The sequence below is a fragment of the Amphibalanus amphitrite genome, unplaced genomic scaffold (assembly GCF_019059575.1).
Source record: "Amphibalanus amphitrite isolate SeventyFive unplaced genomic scaffold, NRLGWU_Aamphi_draft 000747F_arrow, whole genome shotgun sequence".
Classification (NCBI taxonomy): Eukaryota; Metazoa; Arthropoda; class Thecostraca; order Balanomorpha; family Balanidae; genus Amphibalanus; species Amphibalanus amphitrite.
In genome coordinates, this window is record NW_024882241.1 from 323,786 (window position 1) to 341,773 (window position 17,988).

General features: G+C 47.7%; 1 protein-coding gene across 1 annotated transcript in view; it reads right to left on the reverse strand.

Annotated features, from left to right (window-relative positions):
- The window catches only part of LOC122365546 (zinc transporter 2-like), a 31,118-nt gene extending 18,201 nt beyond the window's left edge, over positions 1 to 12,917 (reverse strand). Inside the window, exons 1-4 of the mRNA XM_043336838.1 lie at positions 12,568 to 12,917; positions 6,067 to 6,150; positions 3,311 to 3,415; positions 2,322 to 2,468 (exon numbers count right to left, since the gene is read on the reverse strand). Of these exons, the coding sequence (XP_043192773.1) occupies positions 2,322 to 2,468; positions 3,311 to 3,415; positions 6,067 to 6,150; positions 12,568 to 12,676 (445 nt within the window). The 5' untranslated portion in view covers positions 12,677 to 12,917. The remainder of the gene's footprint in view (positions 1 to 2,321; positions 2,469 to 3,310; positions 3,416 to 6,066; positions 6,151 to 12,567) is intronic.
- Between the last annotated feature and the right edge of the window lie 5,071 nt (positions 12,918 to 17,988).

The following is a 17,988-nucleotide window of genomic DNA, read 5'->3' on the forward strand; positions in this document are numbered from 1 at the left end:
ATGTATACCATGGGATGGTCTGAAGCTGACAGATAGTCACACAAAGAGTCGGATACCGCGGGTTACACAGACTGGGAAGGGGTCTGATACCGCCGGACGGACGAACTCAAACTGAGTAGGTTATGAGCAGGGCTGCGGAGTCGATGGATTTTCGGCGACTCCGACTCCGACTCCGACTCCGGCTTTCAAAAAACCAGCTCCGACTCCGACTCCGACTCCGGGCAGAATTGTCGACTCCGACCGACTCCAACTCCCGACTCCGACTCCGCACACCTAGCAGGGCTGCGGAGTCGACAGATTTTCGGTGACTCCGACTCCGACTCCGGCTCGGGTTTCTAAAATCGACTCCGACTCCGACTCCGACTCCGGTCACAACTGTCGAATCCGACCGACTCCGACTCCGACTCCGACCCCGACTCCGCAGCCCTGGTTATGAGGACGAAGAGATTAAACGTAACTTGTAACCACACTCGCAAGGGTGTGAGACTGCTGAAAAAGTCGCACAGTCGCAGACTGGGAAGGTCTTGGGAGTGGGGGAAGCTGTCCAGTACGGAGGGCTATCCACATCGGGGAGATTCTGGGGACCGCGACCCTGTTCTCCGTGGCTGTTGAACAAGACGTCACCATTTTTTTTCATTTTGTGACTTGGATGGCGGTCCCAATTTCAAACCGTAGCATGTATTGTAATTCATACCAGTTGTGCTGAATTCAAAGCATCGGAAGGAGCAGAAAATTGAATTTTAAGTAGGCATGTTTTTAATCCTGAATGGAATTGACAGTCAGCTTCAGAAGGGGCTAAACGATGTCACCTTTCTTCTTGCCTATGTTCGTTAGTGAGTTGTGTCACGCCCTCATTATGGTCCTATCGGCCATCTCACGTGGAGACCCAACCGTCCCTTAACGTCCGCAGACGTCCAAGGCCACGTGATCTGTATGTGTGCAGCCAGTGGACACCTTTATTTCTTTATAGAGATGGCCCGCTGTATTCGAATTCAGAACTAAATTTGGCCAAAAATATGTTAATGGTTGATAACTCAGGATTTTGGACATGCATGCTCTGGTCTCTGATCATTATTGTCAGGAAATAGCTAGTTTAAATGTACATTTTGAGTGGTAGCAGCAGCATAACAGCTCGATTACAAAGCGCATTCGTTAGATATTTGTTTCAACCTGAAATTGCTTTATGAGGCACATTAACACAAAGCATGCACATCTGAAGACATGAAAGGACGGCCATCCATATTAATGAAGCGGAGGCATCTAGCGTTACGTGAACGAGGGTGCACTGTGCAGCACGTCCCATGCCTATTCGTACTGGACAGCACCCAAATCACAGCACGATGCCATTGTTTTCCCGTTGCCATCGACAGGCTATACGCTCGGTGCGGACGGGATACCCCGAGGGTCCCGGTGTCCTTGGAATGCGCAAACCGCCCGCCCCCACCGGCTGACCGGTCCTGGTCCCGCCCCTCCTCTCCAGCCGGCGGTCAACATTCCACCTGAGTCCACACGGCACCCCGGCTGGTACGCATTTCACCAGCCTAGTCCACACGGCAGCATGACGGTCAACGTTCCACCCCAATCCACACGGCAGCTCGGCCGGTCCACATTCCACCAACCTAGTCCACACGGCAGCATGACGGTCAACGTTCCACTTGAGTCCACGCGACAGCATGTCGGTCAACATTTCACCCCGAATCCACTCGATAGTATGACGGTCCACATCCCACCACAGCCCACAAGGCAGCCTAGCCTGTCCACATTCCACCTGAGTCCACACGACAGCATGTCGTTCAACATTTCACCCCGAGTCCACACGGCAGCTTGACGGCTCAGATTCAGTACCGCCCCAGTCCACACGGTAGCCCAGCCAGACCACACCCCATCACAGTCTACAAGGCAGCTCGGCCGGTCCACATGCTACCACCCTAGTCCACACGGCAGCTCTAATCGGCCCATGTTCCACCCGAGTCCATACGGCAGCTCTGACCGGTCCACATTCGACCATCCCAGTCCACACGACAGCACCTGTCGCCGCTGTTGGTAGGTGGACATTCCACCCCAACCCACACGGTAGCTACCGTAATCGTTGGGCATCTTCACACTGCAGCCTGCCTTCAGAGTTCAGTGCACGCTGCCGCCGCCTCCCCAACTTTCTCCTCTGGCGCCGCCCCTGCGCCTCTGCCATGTCTGCCTCGCCGGCCGGGTCGGCCGTCCATCCCGGCCCGTCCCGACCCGTATCTCGCCGACAATCCATCGCGCCGGCCTCCTCATGTATGTAAGAACTCCCGCCCGAGGGTCGACCCCGGCCCGACGCTCACCTGCGCGCCGCCATCCGAAGCTCATCCGACTGCTCGGCGGTCTGGCGGCCACGAACAGAGCGCTAAGAGAGACGATGAAGGCGAACAGGTCGGTGCAGAGATGGGCGGCGTCCGTCAGCACTGCGATACTGTTGGAGATGTAGCCGCCTGGGGGAGGGAGGGAGAGAGGTCGTGACAGCGGAGAGGTCGGTAGCCGGCAGGTCAGCGGCTAGCAGAGCTCGTGAAGCTCGTTACGTAGGAGGAAAAGCCGTGTCATCAGCCATTTTGTGCACTGCAGTGTGGACTTCACGTGGTTGGTCCTTGAGCCATCACTTGCCAGTTGACAGTGGTCATGAGCAATAGAAAACATTTTTACGATACGGTGAAGTCTGTCATCGCGTGCATAACAACGAGGAATGTTGGCCTTCACGTGGGCTTATCATTACAGCTAGGCATAATTAATGATTATATTACGTAAGGTGATCAGATGTCACTTTACAGCCCGCATTCGCCGGGAAAACTTCACCTATGAGGCATATTACGTAACAGTTTATTGGTAGCGATTACACAACCAATCGCATTTCGTGTCAGATTCCGGAACACATTGATCAGTCCCTGGTGGTGATTTCAGCCGGGAATTACATACACGTATTCAACAAGGAGGCACATTTTAATTAAACAAACATGCAGATCAGCTTGTCAATTAATGTACTGGTTCTTCATATGGAGTCATACAGTTGACATTTTGACAACATGCTAAACTGAGATTCATCTAACATGACATGAATGCGTAATAACAAAACTGGATTTCCTTGCCCTTTTAGAGTGATTTAAAATCAAGCGCGAATTAAAACTTGATAGCCAAAGAAAGTGATTTTTTTTAAGTTTGTAGCTCGTAGTCCGTACTCAGCTCATGCCTAGCCCGTGATCAGCCCGTGACAGGCCCGTGACAGGTCCGTGACTACTTCGTGACTCCCCGTGACCTTCCCGTGACTCGCCCGTGACCTTACCGATAGCCTCAATGAGCATGAAGCAGAAGCAGAGTGACGTGGCGATCAGCAGCTGCTTGGTGGCCTTCCGGTTGACGCCGGACTCTCGCTGGCGGTGACAATGGTCTGGAGGCAAACCGGAGAGAAAAAGAGTGTTATTTGGGAGAGGGAGGACACTGGGAGGAGGGCACGAGTCACATGAACGGGGGCGGGGGCACGCAGGAGGGCAAACGTGTTACAAAGGTGGGTATCGCTGCCGGGCTAACTGAAAACAATCTCCAGAGCAATGCATCGGGCTGACTGAAACTTTGCAGCGGACTGGGGTGGGAACAATGTCCCAGCTTAGTCTGTCCTACCTAACAGTCCAAAGCTGAGGAAGACTTTTAATCCTTACATTGTGCCAAGCTGTCTCTAGTCTCAAAGTCCATCGAAGCTGTCACCACAGTCTGCTACGGCTTCCCACAATTTGTCAGAGATGCATGTCCGACCAGCCTTACCGAATCTCCACTATGTTGAAGGTGCCTAATTTGTCGGAGTCGTTCCATGTACGCCTTCATTAAACTAGCGGATGCGGGGCTACCTCAAAGCCATTCTAACATTCCCGGGTGGCTGCGCCGCCCAGAGCGGACATTTTGCATGCATTAAACGGTCCCGTGCACGGGCTCCATCTAGTCGTGTGAGCTCCCTTCGTTCATCAGGCCAGAGACCGGTTGTGTGGCGTCACGCTGAGGGCGTCACGATAGATGTGGCCTAAAATGAGTTCACTTGTCATATGATCCTCTCCAAGCCCCAAAGCTCCAAGTTCTTTGAAATATTTGGTTAATGGTATAATTTCTATTTATTTCCCATCGATGACAGATTCGAGCTCAAGCCTCACCTAGTGTATTGTGTGAGCACTGAGCAATGAGCATGCTCCTTGTATATTTTATCTTATTAAGTCGGATGAGATGGTAATTGTCACTCTCCTCAGCATTAGGTGGAACATCAGATAAAATTATAAACCGTGGGTACCATGACCATTACGTATTATAGTTGTAGTTAATAAGTATTAAGCAAATGCATGGTCTAATATTTGTTAGAGTTTGTTTGGTAAAGCCGCCGTCCGCGCCTTGGCAATTGGTATAATCCTTTGTGGTTTAAAATAAGCTTATTAGAAGAAAAAGCATACTAATGCATCGCATAACAAAGTCAAAGAAAAAATCAGCCAGCTTTTCTTCTTAACTCTCTTCCCGGTAAACTCACAGGTCCTAACTATTCGGGGTTGGATGTTTGCGCGCCGACTTGTCCACTTCTGCTAAAGTCATTCGGACCGCCACTTCCCCGCCGGGGACTAAATGAGCCCAGCGCCAGAAATAGTAACATTGTGTCACGACCTCGCTAACTATAGAGAGACTGCTCCCAGGCATCCCGTAATCGATGAGAGGGCCAGAATCGACAAAAACGCCCTCCTCGGAGCTTCTTGGAAATCAGACCCTGGAATCCGGGCCAGCGTCGTGCTCAGAGAATACGTGTAGACTGTAGATGGTGGTGTGGCGGCGGACGAATGTCTAAAACCCCGATTTTTTTCCGAAGATCAAGCATAATACATTCCAATAACTACGGTTATTTTAACCTCACTCTTGATTCTACCTCTTTTAGATCAAACGTGGTCATAGACCATTCGGCATCTCAGTTGTTCCCATTTCGAATAGCTAGGTAAATAGCTAGCGTATGGTGCGGTGATGGTGCATGCGATGGAATTTGGATATTCTGATTTTGGCAATTATCTCCTTCTGTTGTAATACAAGCCAGTTGGATAGGCATTATGCGTTGATTAGCCATGCTTCTGCTTATTTTTATCTGCGTTTCTTTCTAGCATGTACGCTTCATCGAAATAACCACATTGAATGCATTTCAGATATATTCGAAAAATCGATATCCATTCAATATAACAAAAATTGCACGTAAAATAATGCATTGCATCATGGTCCAAGCTGATGAAAACCTAAAAACATTTACTACAGCTTCGATTCTTAGTTCATCGATTTGACAAGAGACTGCTCTGATGCGCAGGTATAATTGGAAGCTTGTTTCATATGAAGTGCTCAAAATGACGTCATTCAGACGTTTGAATGAGCCAATACGCATTGCTAAATAAGCGCCAGCACGCATGTGCAAGCGAATGTGATTTCTGATGACGTCGATAAACAGATGTCACTCAAAGCACACTGAAGCGCAGTTACCTGGTTTCAGCTTTGCTCGCTGCGACATGGAACGTCAGATGCAAGGCTGTCGGATGCATGACTTGACAAATGTGAATGATTTCTTGTAAGTAATCGAGGATGTGCTCATAATGCGCGTCACGTAAAATATGACGTCATCATTGCGAAATACCCGCGGCGTATCATTGGAATGCACATGACAGAAAATGAAAAAAAGACAGAAAAGTCACTTTCCAAACGAATGCGTCAATGGAACCAGTTATGGCGTACGTATAACAGTCGTCGAGATAGTAATGGTCTTCCCTCGAGGGAATTTTTGGGATGCTATATCTGGACCAAAGTGCACATGAACAGAGACAAATAACCCCGACGCGTTGCAAGAAGGATATCGTTTTAGCCAGTGAGCTTAGTTATTTCACATTTAACGTGCATGGATGGACCTGTATAGTGTATAGCTACCTATCTCATCTATGTAGTTATTGTAGCAGCGTACCTCGCGGTATACAGTCCAGATTGTATGATGTAGAAGCCTGTAGTTGGGTGCGTGGTCCAGAAACTATACATATAGGAGCTTACCTTCGGGTACATGGTCCAGAATCTGTCTGTAGGAGGTTGGTTTCCAGCAGCATGGCCAGCACCCGGAGCCCGAGTCGGGCTCAACTGGAAATGAAAACATCGATGTCAGTTTCTATAAGGTGTTTCACAGTCTCTGACGCTCCGCCTCGTCAAACCAAGCGTCAAACAGACGTGCATTAAGCGCAGCATGTATGCTGTAACATAGCTCCGATGTATATTGGTGGTGTTTCTTCCAAGAAGTGCAGCAAAAAATATAATGGTGTAGGTATTTACCTAATCCATGTTTTTTTGGCTTAATATGATACCAATTAGCATAAGTCAGCCATGATTGACGATACCGCGTCTTGACGACAAGGCATAATTTTACACGAAATGGCTGCCGTTTACAATCCATTCCCGTCTCAGTTTTTAGTGAACCTAGTCCCTGATTAGGATTCACCTCTGTTCCTCGGCGCGAGCTGCTCAGATTCCTGATAGCCAGCGTTGCTATACTGGACGATGGCGTGCGTGTATGCGGTGTTCCTTCCGAGCTAAACCGATACAGGTCGCAGGGGCTGTTCGACAGGCGAGGAGCCTGAAGCGCCGACCACTACACCGTTGAATCTCCTTTGGTTTGTGTTGCACTTCTAGTGCAGTGCAGGTTCGTAAACCATCAAATAGATGACGGATAATTTGGGGGGGGGGGGGGCGACGACTAAAGACGTCCTTCCTCAACGATCCTATCATGCTTATACGACAAAAGAAACGTGCCGGGAAATAGCTAAAAAGAGGCTAAAATTATCTTAGTAGATTGGTTTTCCAGCTAAAAGACGAAATATTCCACATGGCGATAGCTTTAATTAACCCTATTAGTGGCAGGCTCCTGGCTACCCCTATTAGTGGCAGGGGGGGGGGGCTGTTTACGACCCCCCCCCCCCTTGATATCTCGAGATCTAACGGGCCGATTTTCAAAATTCAAACGGCATTCGATTTCGCTTAACGTGATCTACATTTCTAAAAAATAAAAATTAAAAAATGTCAATAGGGGGGTAGAGGGGGGTAAAAACGGGCAAATTGCAGATACATTTTAGACTGTTTATCACGGCCAGGTTTCTGAACCAATCTTAACGCAACTTTTGCCGATCGATAGAGAATGAACCAGGAATTCACATGGATCCTAAAAATATGCATTTTCAAAAATCATAGGCGGATACAGATCATTGAGATTGGGGGTACACAAAAAATATAGTAAATAAGGTTTTTGTTGGTACTGTTTCTAAAAAGGGTGGTAATGGTCTTGTTATGTTACAATTTTCTTATGATAGAATTGGACTACAATTGTATTGGTCATGCATAGGCGGTGTCAGGGCACCTATGTTGGGAGGTAAAACATAACCCCCCTTTTTGGACGCCTGGATCCGCCTATTATAGCAAAAACGTGTCAAAAGAGGATGCGCAATAACTTTGTAGATGTTATCACATGATACCTTTCATTCACTGTTCGTAAAACTGGTGCATACAGTTATAATACATCAGCATCGTGATCTTCGCCCAAATGACTCGCTTCACGAATAGGACCCCCAATTCCCAGTGCTCTGGAGCCGCCCCTGGTAAAGTTATGAACTTGAAATTTTCAGGGAATGTGCCCAATTTAGGTTTAGGAAAAGTCAGCAAATTTCAGCATCGTAGCTTCAGCGGTTTTGGAGATATTCCCGAAAAACCTGAGGGGTGGATGACAACAACCCCCCCTCCCTGCCACTAATAGGGTTAATGTCAGACCCTGCTTGTCCAAATAACCTAATAAGGAGTAAGTTTCTAAACAAGTGGAAATCCCTGACGAACATACCATATTCTGAAAATGGGTAAAAGATATAGAGGATTCTTCATGGCTCCGAGTGGAAGATAAGGATATCTTTTCCAAGCGGGTTACTGAAAAACCGAGCGACGAAGGAGCGAGGTTTTTCTGTAACACGCGAGGAAAAGATATCCGATCTTCCACGAGTGAGCCATGAGGAATCCTATATCTTTCTATGTTGAGGTTTATTCTTAATTAATTAAATATTATGTTTAAATGTACCTATTCATCTTTGTAAAAATAGATTTAGAGCAGTTTATTTTTATTTCATAAGTTTCATACATAAACAGCCATTAAAATGTTGTTCGGTTATTGACCCACCATCACTTGAACTCTTGATTTTTGGCTATGAACCCTCGAGACCTTATCTTTGCATCTCAGAGGGATGCAGTGATAACAAATCTATACTACTATTTGAGGAGGGTGCGTCTGTCCGTTACCGAGGTCCCGACTTGGTGGTGCTTTGCGTGAACTGCAGGCCAGACCGTTGCACCTAGCCCGGTGAAATTTGCACAACTCATAGATCAAGGATGCGCGACGTGCCTTTGAGGGGTCTTAGCTCGATCGGATTGATAGGGAGCGCGTGGCGCGTGCTCAAAAAGTGCAAATTCGCGTCATAGACTTTACATGTATAAATCGGCGTGCGAAATCGGACGAAAACGGCTAATTTTGGCCGACACGAGTCCAGTTCCCGTGCAATATATTGGTGACCAGGGTTCCGACCGGCACGGGGAAAACAGCATCGTGTACAGAATTGAACGGGCTATTGAATGGTGTGCAATGCAGAGGATAGCACGCGCCACGTGCACCGGAGAGGGCACTTTTATTTGAAAAATTGCGGTTCTTGAGGGATTTTGGAATTAATTTTATTTTTAGGTGACCGTTTAATGGAGCGAGTTGAATCAACGCCTATTTGCAAGAGAAAGGTACCGCCTCTCATATAAAAATTGTGAAAAGCTGATTGATCCAAATCAAGGTGGTGCAAATCACAGGAGAAAATGGTGTTTGTCAATTTTGTGCCACTTTATTAATCACACGGGGTTTGCTGCATAACCTGATACCTTTGGCAATTGAATATGGTACCATTAAATAGAGCATTCAATTCTGTCCAATATTCACTCTTCATTTTTGCATACTTAGCAACAGTATCCTTAAAATGTAAATGTTCCAAACCATTACATTGTCATTTTTAGCGAAATTCATCGATGGCCCTCAAAAGACTTCACGCCAGTTTTCGAATCATTCTAAAGTAGAACGCATGATAATACGACACGGGCACCTCGATGCGATGTATCTTTTTGTTTTCTTACAAAATGCTTGGCCGTCAAAAAGCAATCGAACGAAATGGATATCTACCAACCAAATCGACACAGACCAACCCACGGGTCAAAAAATCCCCCCCCCCCCTTCGCGTTGCGGAGCACGCGGGTAACCCTAGTTCTTATCTATGCATCTCAGAGGAGTGCAAGATAGAAATATCCCTGCACTGTAGACACAATGGCAAATAAACCTCAACTAGAAAGATAAAAGCATGAGGTTGCATGAAGAAAATACAATATTACCCGGGTAGTGTTTACGACAAAAAGGTCCTGAAGTCACCTAAATTGGGACAGACATAACGTCAGCTTTAAGAATTATGAACGGCACTAATAAAAGACGGAGATGGATGGTATAGTTAGGTGTCAGACCATGAACAACGATTACATAAAGGTCCTAGTTACACAGCATGCGATGCAATGCAATAGATACAATATTGCAATTTATCGAAGTCTATTGTGTTCCTTTGTAAATGGCATTGTGATGAATTCTTTGTGAATAGTTATTCATCACCTTCCATAATGACACTATTCTGGCAAAATAATGTCCCAGATATCTGCAAACGTTTTAACCCTATTAGTGGCAGGCTCCTGGCTACCCCATATTAGTGGCAGGGGGGGGGGGCTGTTTACGACCCCCCCTTGATATCTCGAGATCTAACGGGCCGATTTTCAAAATTCAAACGGCATTCGATTTGGCTCAACGAGATCTACATTTCTAAAAAAAAATGTCAATAGGGGGGTAGAGGGGGGTAAAAACGGGCAAATTGCAGACACATTTTAGACTGTTTCACGGCCAGGTTTCTGAACCAATCTTAACGCAACTTTTGCCGATCGATAGAGAATGAACCAGGAATTCACATGGATCCTAAAAATATGCATTTTCAAAAATCATAGGCGGATACAGATCATTGAGATTGGGGGTACACAAAAAGTAGAGTAAATAAGGTTTTTGTTGGTACTGTTTCTAAAAAGGGTGGTAATGGTCTTGTTATGTTACAATTTTCTTATGAAAGAACGACTAAAATTGTATTGGTCATGCATAGGCGGTGTCAGGGCACCTATGTTGGGAGGTAAAACATGACCCCCTTTTTGGACGCCTGGATCCGCCTATTATAGCAAAAACGTGTCAAAAGAGGATGCACAATAACTTTGTATATGTTATCACATGATACCTTTCATTCACTGTTCGTAAAACTGGTGCAGAATCGTGATCTTCGCCCAAATGACTCGCTTCACGAATAGGACCCCCCAATTCCCAGTGCTCTGGAGCCGCCCCTGGTAAAGTTATGAACTTGAAATTTTCAGAGAATGTGCCCAATTTAGTTTTAGGAAAAGTCAGAAAATTTCAGCATCGTAGCTTCAGCGGTTTCGGAGATATTCCCGAAAAACCTGAGGGGTGGATAAAAACAACCCCCCCTGCCACTAATAGGGTTAAGGACTAAGGTAGGATGATCCGCTACAGGCAAACCTGAAGGAAAGAGCCGAAAATGGTGCGAAATCTCTGCCATTTTTCTTCTAAAAACAATAGGAACTGAGAAAACTACCTGGGCTGACCCATTCAGAGAAAATGAAGAAAGGCTTCTAATAGTAGAAAGTCAGCAACAAACATGGCCTTATCAGCCTCTAACAGAATGTTTTGGTCACTGTTCCAGCAGTTTGATATAGTTTGGCGTCTGATGTTGGGTATACTTCAGGAAACGGGCCTCACAACATACATACAGTATTGTCTGCTAAATGTAGTCGGCACGCGAAGGAAGAAAATGGCGACAACAAGGAAAGTCATAAGTATGTGAACGATCTCAACGAGCGTTCATTGGAAAACGGCTGAACGCATGAAGCATCATTTTTATGACAAATCAATCCCCAACATGACTTAGGCGCCTTTGGCCTAGATCTGAAATAATACAAATTATTGACATCGGCCTTTTGACGTCATGTTTTCTGTGGCCAAGTCAGAAGAGGAACATTAACTCCTCTCATATGTCACTCCACACATCGGCGCCTTCCATCGACTCTGGGAGGCCTGAAAAAATGTGATAGGATGTAGAAGCGCATTAAACCGCAACCAACTTCTACTTGATACAGCTGTAGCCCTGCATGGTAGTGTGCCTGATTTTATTGGACCGACTTTGTAGTTTTATTGCTCGTTCAGTGTAATAAAGGGAGTTTCGTATTACCATTCACTAATCATTTTATTTCGATACTTTATTATCGAGAGGCAATGGGAAAGACATGGATAATCCGAAAGCCGCAATCAGTCATTTGAACTTCAATGCAATGGGCATTCTTTTTCAATCACAGCGGAGCTGTGTTTCCTCAATCATCAACGCTCCGTTCAGACAAAAATAATAAAAAAGAATGGGAGCATGTCCACGTGAAAAATGCTGTTAAATTATGATTTTGTTTCAATGACCTAACCACGATCCGAATCCTGTCTGAATATCATCAATCAACGGCTTGGGACTTATGAAAGCTTGTTCTCCGGACTTGGCATGTCCTTCACCTGGTACGACATAACGAAGAAGAAAAGACAATTTTGAAAAGAGTTGAACCGATTTGGACAAGATCATTTAGACTGGCGACATTGATAAATTAACGGTATTCAGTGCAACAAAATACACATCACCGTCAACTTCTTCAAAATACGTACACGCTGGTTGCTCAATTATGATTTGAAGCCAACTGGGCCCACTGGCAAGTAAAACTCGACTACATAGAAAGATAAGGATATATGTTTCAAGCGAGTGGCTGAGAATCCGAGCGACGAAGGGGCGAGTTTTTTTTCTGGAAAACGAGAGGAAAAGATATCCGATCCACTAGTGAGCCATAAAGAATCCAATGTCTTTTGATGTAGAGGCTTATTACAGTTATTTGAAATAGTATGTTCAAATAAACCTATTTTTTTCATGGAAAAAAATATTTAGAATAGTTTGTATTTAAGTCCTAAGTTTTATCACCACAACCATCATAGAATAGTACGGCTTTTGACGCATCGGCACTTGAACGCTTGATTTTTGGCTGTAAACCCTCGATACTTTATCTTTGCATCTCTCTCTCTCTCTCTCTCTCTCTCTCTCTCTCTCTCTCTCTCTCTCTCTCTCTCTCTCTCTCTCTCTCTCTCTCTCTCTCTCTCTCTCTCTCTCTCTCTCTCTCTCTCTCTCTCTCTTTCTTTCTCTCTCTCTCTCTCTCTCTCTTTCTCTCTCTCTCTCTCTTTCTCTCTCTCTTCTCTCTCTCTCTCTCTCTCTCTCTCTCTCTCTCTCTCTCTCTCTCTCTCTCTCTCTCTCTCTCTCTCTCTCTTCTACCTTTCCCTCACCGATTTTCTCACCATATCTAATCTATGGCACTTACTTGGTGGCACAAAGATCTCACGATCCCCTAGGGACCCGTTGCCGAACGCTCCTGACCCATAGTCCTTGCGCTTGGATGATCCCAACAGAGCTCCTTTCTCCGAATCCATGGCTTCTTCTGCACAAGATGTTGTGGGGCGACCACCGAGCTTTCCGCTGCTGCCAGGCACACTGTCCGAGGGACTCTCGCTCTGTGATGACGGCGGTAGGGGCGGATAGAGGTGGGCCGATGACGGAGACGCTCGCTGTTGTGCACCGGTCTACGGGCGACAACAGACTGGCGGCGTCAGCGGCGGCGGCGGCGGCGGTGGCGGCGGCGGCGGCGGCGGCGGCGGTGGCGGCGGCGGCGGCGGCGGCGGCGGTGCGGCGGCGGCGGCGGTGCGGCGGCGGCGGCGGTGCGGCGGTGCGGCAGACGATCGTGCTTGATAACGTGCGCCAGGATTGCCGAGGGCCTCTCACAGCCGCCGCTACGCTCAGAAAACTACGGCAATGAGGGATGGCCTGCCGGACCAACTGTGAAGAAATTACTTTATGACGATGGATTCCATGGAGGCAAACTGTTCCGTTTCATCAGAGCCTTGGTGCGTTCTAAACGGTGACGATGCTGCTTATCATAGCGGCTAGTTTTTATCACGGCATACAGGGCGTCGTACGGGTCCAGCGCCTCCGGTCCCGCGACCTCCAAAATCTTGGGCCGAACCCCACCGTCCGGCTCACGTTCAGCGGCCCGCATCCTCCCGCAGGCCATCCGATGCGGGTACCTCGCCGTGCCCGTGGACCCCTGGGTCCCGACCCCGCGCCCCTGCACTAAGTGCTGGGCCTATGGACACTCTAAGCGCGCCTGCCGTCGACGCCAGCCCATGTGTGGCCGCTGCGGCGGGCCGCACGACGCCGAAAAGTGCGACGGCCCTGAACAGTGCCCCGGCTGCGGCGGTCCCCACCCGGCGTGGGACCGCCGGTGCCCTATCGCGGAGGACGCCAGGCAGTGGCACCGCACGGAAGTCAAGAACCGCCGCGCGGAGCACCGGGCCCAAGGCCACGGTCGGCCCAACGGAGCCACGTGGTTCCGGGAGGAGCGGCCCGACGGGCTGCTCCCCGCCCCTCACCCGCCGTCGGACATCGGGTCCCCTCCCACTCGTTCCGCGACCGCCGCCGCCGCCGCCCGCCCGACCGCCGCCGCCGCCGCCGCCGCCCGACCGACCGCCGCCGCCGCCGCCGCCCGACCGACCGCCGCCGCCGCCGTCGCCCGCCCGACCGACACCGCAACCGCCCCTCTCGCCGGGGACGACTGGCCGCCCCTGCCGGCCCCAGGCGCGACCCATAAGGTGGCCTCACCACCGGCACGCTCCGTGCCACCCGCTCCTAAGCGCACTACCGAGGACCCAGAAGCCGGCGCCATGTCCTCACCGGCCGCCCCTCAGGCCTCGCCCTCCGTCCGGTCCGTCACCGACACCGACACCGACACTGACGACCCCGCTCCAAGGCCGTCCCGCCTCTCCAAACACTCGAGCGGCTCCGCGGAGAGCCTCGGCAGCGGCCAGTCAGAGGCCGACACTATCTCCCTACAGCTCGACGAGCTAGACACTACCATAGTCAGCGCCCCCACCCCCTCACCGCCGCCCCACGACACCCCACCGCTCCGCCGGAACAACACCGTTCCCTTGAGCCTGGCCGACCTGGATGTGCTGGAGTCAGCCAGGTCCGGCCCGCTCACTCGGTCCGCTCTAAAGAAACAGTAATATGCCACAACACACGGAGGAATTCCTGCTCCAGTGGAATGCTAACTCTGTAGTATCCCACTGGGCGGAATTCCGTGAATATATAGTTAATAAAAAGCCATTAGTAGCCGCCATCCAAGAGACCCACTTCCTCGACACTGACTCGACTAAATATAACTTTAACCTCTTTGGATATTCTCTTTACTGCAATAACGTAAATGATTCCCCACGCCGAGGCGGTTCGGCTTTGTATGTCTCTAACAACCTTCTACATCATCAAGTTAACTTTGACTCTAACCTAAATTACGTTGCAACCACAATCAAAATTGCACAGCGAGACGTTAATGTAATCTCTCTCTACTTGTCACCTAGTATTAACGTAACGTACCAACAACTGGATCGACTCTTTGGCCAAATCCCCTCCCCTAAATTGATAATAGGTGATTTTAATGCTCACCACACTGCCTGGGGCTGCAACAACATAACACAGCGCGGCACCACACTTTACAACATCATTAACAAACATAATCTCATTTGTCTTAATGACAAATCACCAACATTCCACAGAATCATGAACGGAACAAATCAATACTCGGTAATTGATCTTGTGCTGACTTCTCCAGAAATCAGCTTGCTTTTTACCCCAAAAGTGCAAATCGACCAATACTTTAGTGATCATTATCCTATGCATATAACAGTTGAATCCTCTTCAAGGTCAACCATAAATACATACCTCCCGAAATGGAACTTTAACAAAGCGGACTGGACTACATTCCAGGACGACATAGATGAACAACTTGACATTCTTAGCTTCAACGACAATACAAACAATAACGTAAATGACAACGATACAGTAAACATAGAAAGTTTCCTTCAGATAATAGGCGAAGCAGCTGAACGTTCTGTCCCATTGACAAAGCAAAGACAGGGTTACAAACACGCCCCGTGGTGGACGGAAAACTGTCAAAAAGCAGTCGCGAGGCGCCGCAGAGCCCTACGGAAATGTAGGGCCTGCCCCTGTGTTGCTCATGAAATTCAGCTCAGGAACGAAATCAGGAACGCAAAAGAAGTCATCAACGCAGCCAAAAAAGAGTCTTGGGAAAGCTTTTCGAACAAATTCAACCGTTTCACACCCATTACTAAAGTCTGGGAACATCTTAGATGTTTCCGCATCAATAAACCAAAGATATATAAAATTCCGTCACTGATTATACAAAACACACTCACAACAGACCCACAAGCAGTTGCCACACAATTTGCAGCCCATTATGCAAACATATCCTCAAACAACAACTACTCAGGCACTCTACATAACAACCTCAGCACCACCCTATCAACACTCACGTTCCAATCCGACAACACAGAACATTACAATCACCTATTCACCCTATATGAACTACAACATGCAATCGTAAAGTGTGGGAATACTTCGGTAGGCCCGGACAAACTGCCCTACATGTTCTTCAGAAAACTAACCCCCTTTGGCCTTGAACACTTTCTCAAGGTCATCAACCAGCTATGGGTTGAAGGCCACTTTCCGGACTCCTGGAGAGAAAGTATAATCATCCCCATTCTCAAAAAAGACAAACATAGCACCGATCCAGCTAGTTACAGACCAATTTCATTGTCGAGCTGTGCCTCTAAAATCGTCGAGAGAATGGTCAACAATCGAATCAGAGTGTACCTAGAATCACAACACAAGCTCTCACAACACCAAAACGGATTTCGACCAGCACGCTCCACAGCTGACAACTTGATACACATTATTGACACGATACAACAGGGGTTTTTCCATAATAAAGTTACAGCCGCACTCTTCCTCGATCTGAAAGCAGCCTTCGACAAAGTACATCACAAAGCTATACTTATAAAAACACATAACATGGGAATACGCGGCCGAATGGCCAATTTCATAAGTAATTTTCTTAATAACCGCACTTTCAAGGTCAGAGTAGGCAACACCTACTCAACCCTACATAACCTCGATCACGGCGTCCCTCAGGGAAGTCCTCTCTCCCCGACGCTCTTCCTTATATATATAAATGACATCTTTGACAATATACACAATGTAACACATAACGTACACTATTCCATGTACGCGGACGATTTGGCGGTCTGGACGTCGCACCACAATGTGAATGCGGCATACCAAAAACTTCAAACGGTACTAAACCACGTAAACAAATGGTGTGACAAGTGGGGAATGCAAATTGCTCCCCACAAGTCAGCCTCACTAACCTTTTCCAAACAACGCAGACACCCCACACCGCCACGCCCGCTCCGTTTGGGCCGGGTTGAGATTCCGCAAACAAATACCTTTAAATATCTAGGCATCACACTGGACAGGGGACTCACTTTCACACAACACATAGCAGACATCACAGGAAGGTGCACCCGGCGCCTCAACATCATGAAATGTATCTCTGGTACACACTGGGGCGCCGACAGAAAAACACTGACACTTCTATATACATCTCTGATTCGATCCATCTTGGATTATAATGCCTTTTTACTAACAAATATATCCACTACTCTCAGTAACAAGGTCGAGAGTATCCAGAATTCCGCTCTTCGCATTATTTCTGGCGCACTCCGCACTTCGCCTTCATCGAATCTCCGTGTTGATTCAAACATTCCTCCTTTGGAAAGAAGAAGAGAATACCAGCTTATAAGGTATTACACGAAAGTAATGGCAAGAAAAGATACAATACCATACGCTATACTCAGTAACCTACCAGAAAATAACATAATAACACATAGAGAATACAAGTACCAAACAATAAGAAGACACCTTAAAAACATACTTAGGGACTATAAAATAGAAACTCCAAAGGTTCTAGATAACCCTCCACTGAGCCCGTACTGGACTAGGCACCCCATCCAAACCCTCATCCTCTTCGATGACAACAAAAAAGACATGAACACTGATGAAATGAAACAACTTTTCCTCGAATTCCAAAACGACCATAAAGACCATACTTTTATATACACAGACGGCTCTCGGGCGGACAACAAGACCGGAGCCGCCTTCTATATAAAAGGATTCGCACAATCCACCCGCCTCTCCGATAACCACTCCATCTTTTCGGCCGAACTCTACGCGATCAGTGCAGCGTTTCGACACGTAATCAACAAACCTGATAGACAACTAATGATTTGTACTGATTCCAAGGCAGCAGTGCAATCAATCGCAGCGGCCCATAATGATTCGCACCCAATCACGCGAGACATCAAAAGACAAATTAATCAAATCACCGACCAAAACAGAGAAGTTAAGGTAATCTGGATACCCGGTCACGCGAATATTGTGGGGAATGAGCGCGCGGACAAAGCGGCCAAAGCCAGCCTCCGTGATCCCCCCAATAACTCCCTCCCATGTCCGGTATCAGATTATCTTAATGTCATTTACACGTCCTACAAAAAGTATGTCCAGTTTGAATGGGACGTAAATCCACATTACTACTTTCACCCAATCAAACCAATTATCGGACACTGGTCGACTGCTTATCAAAATACCCGGCTTAAAGAAGTAATCATAGCCAGACTTAGAATCGGACATACTAAATTGACACATGAATATATCTTTGATCAAGGCCCCCCTCCAATCTGCCAACGTTGTAACATAAGATACACAATTGAACACTTCTTGATCCACTGTCCCCAATATCAAGCAGAGAGGCAACCTATAATCCAATATATCACCC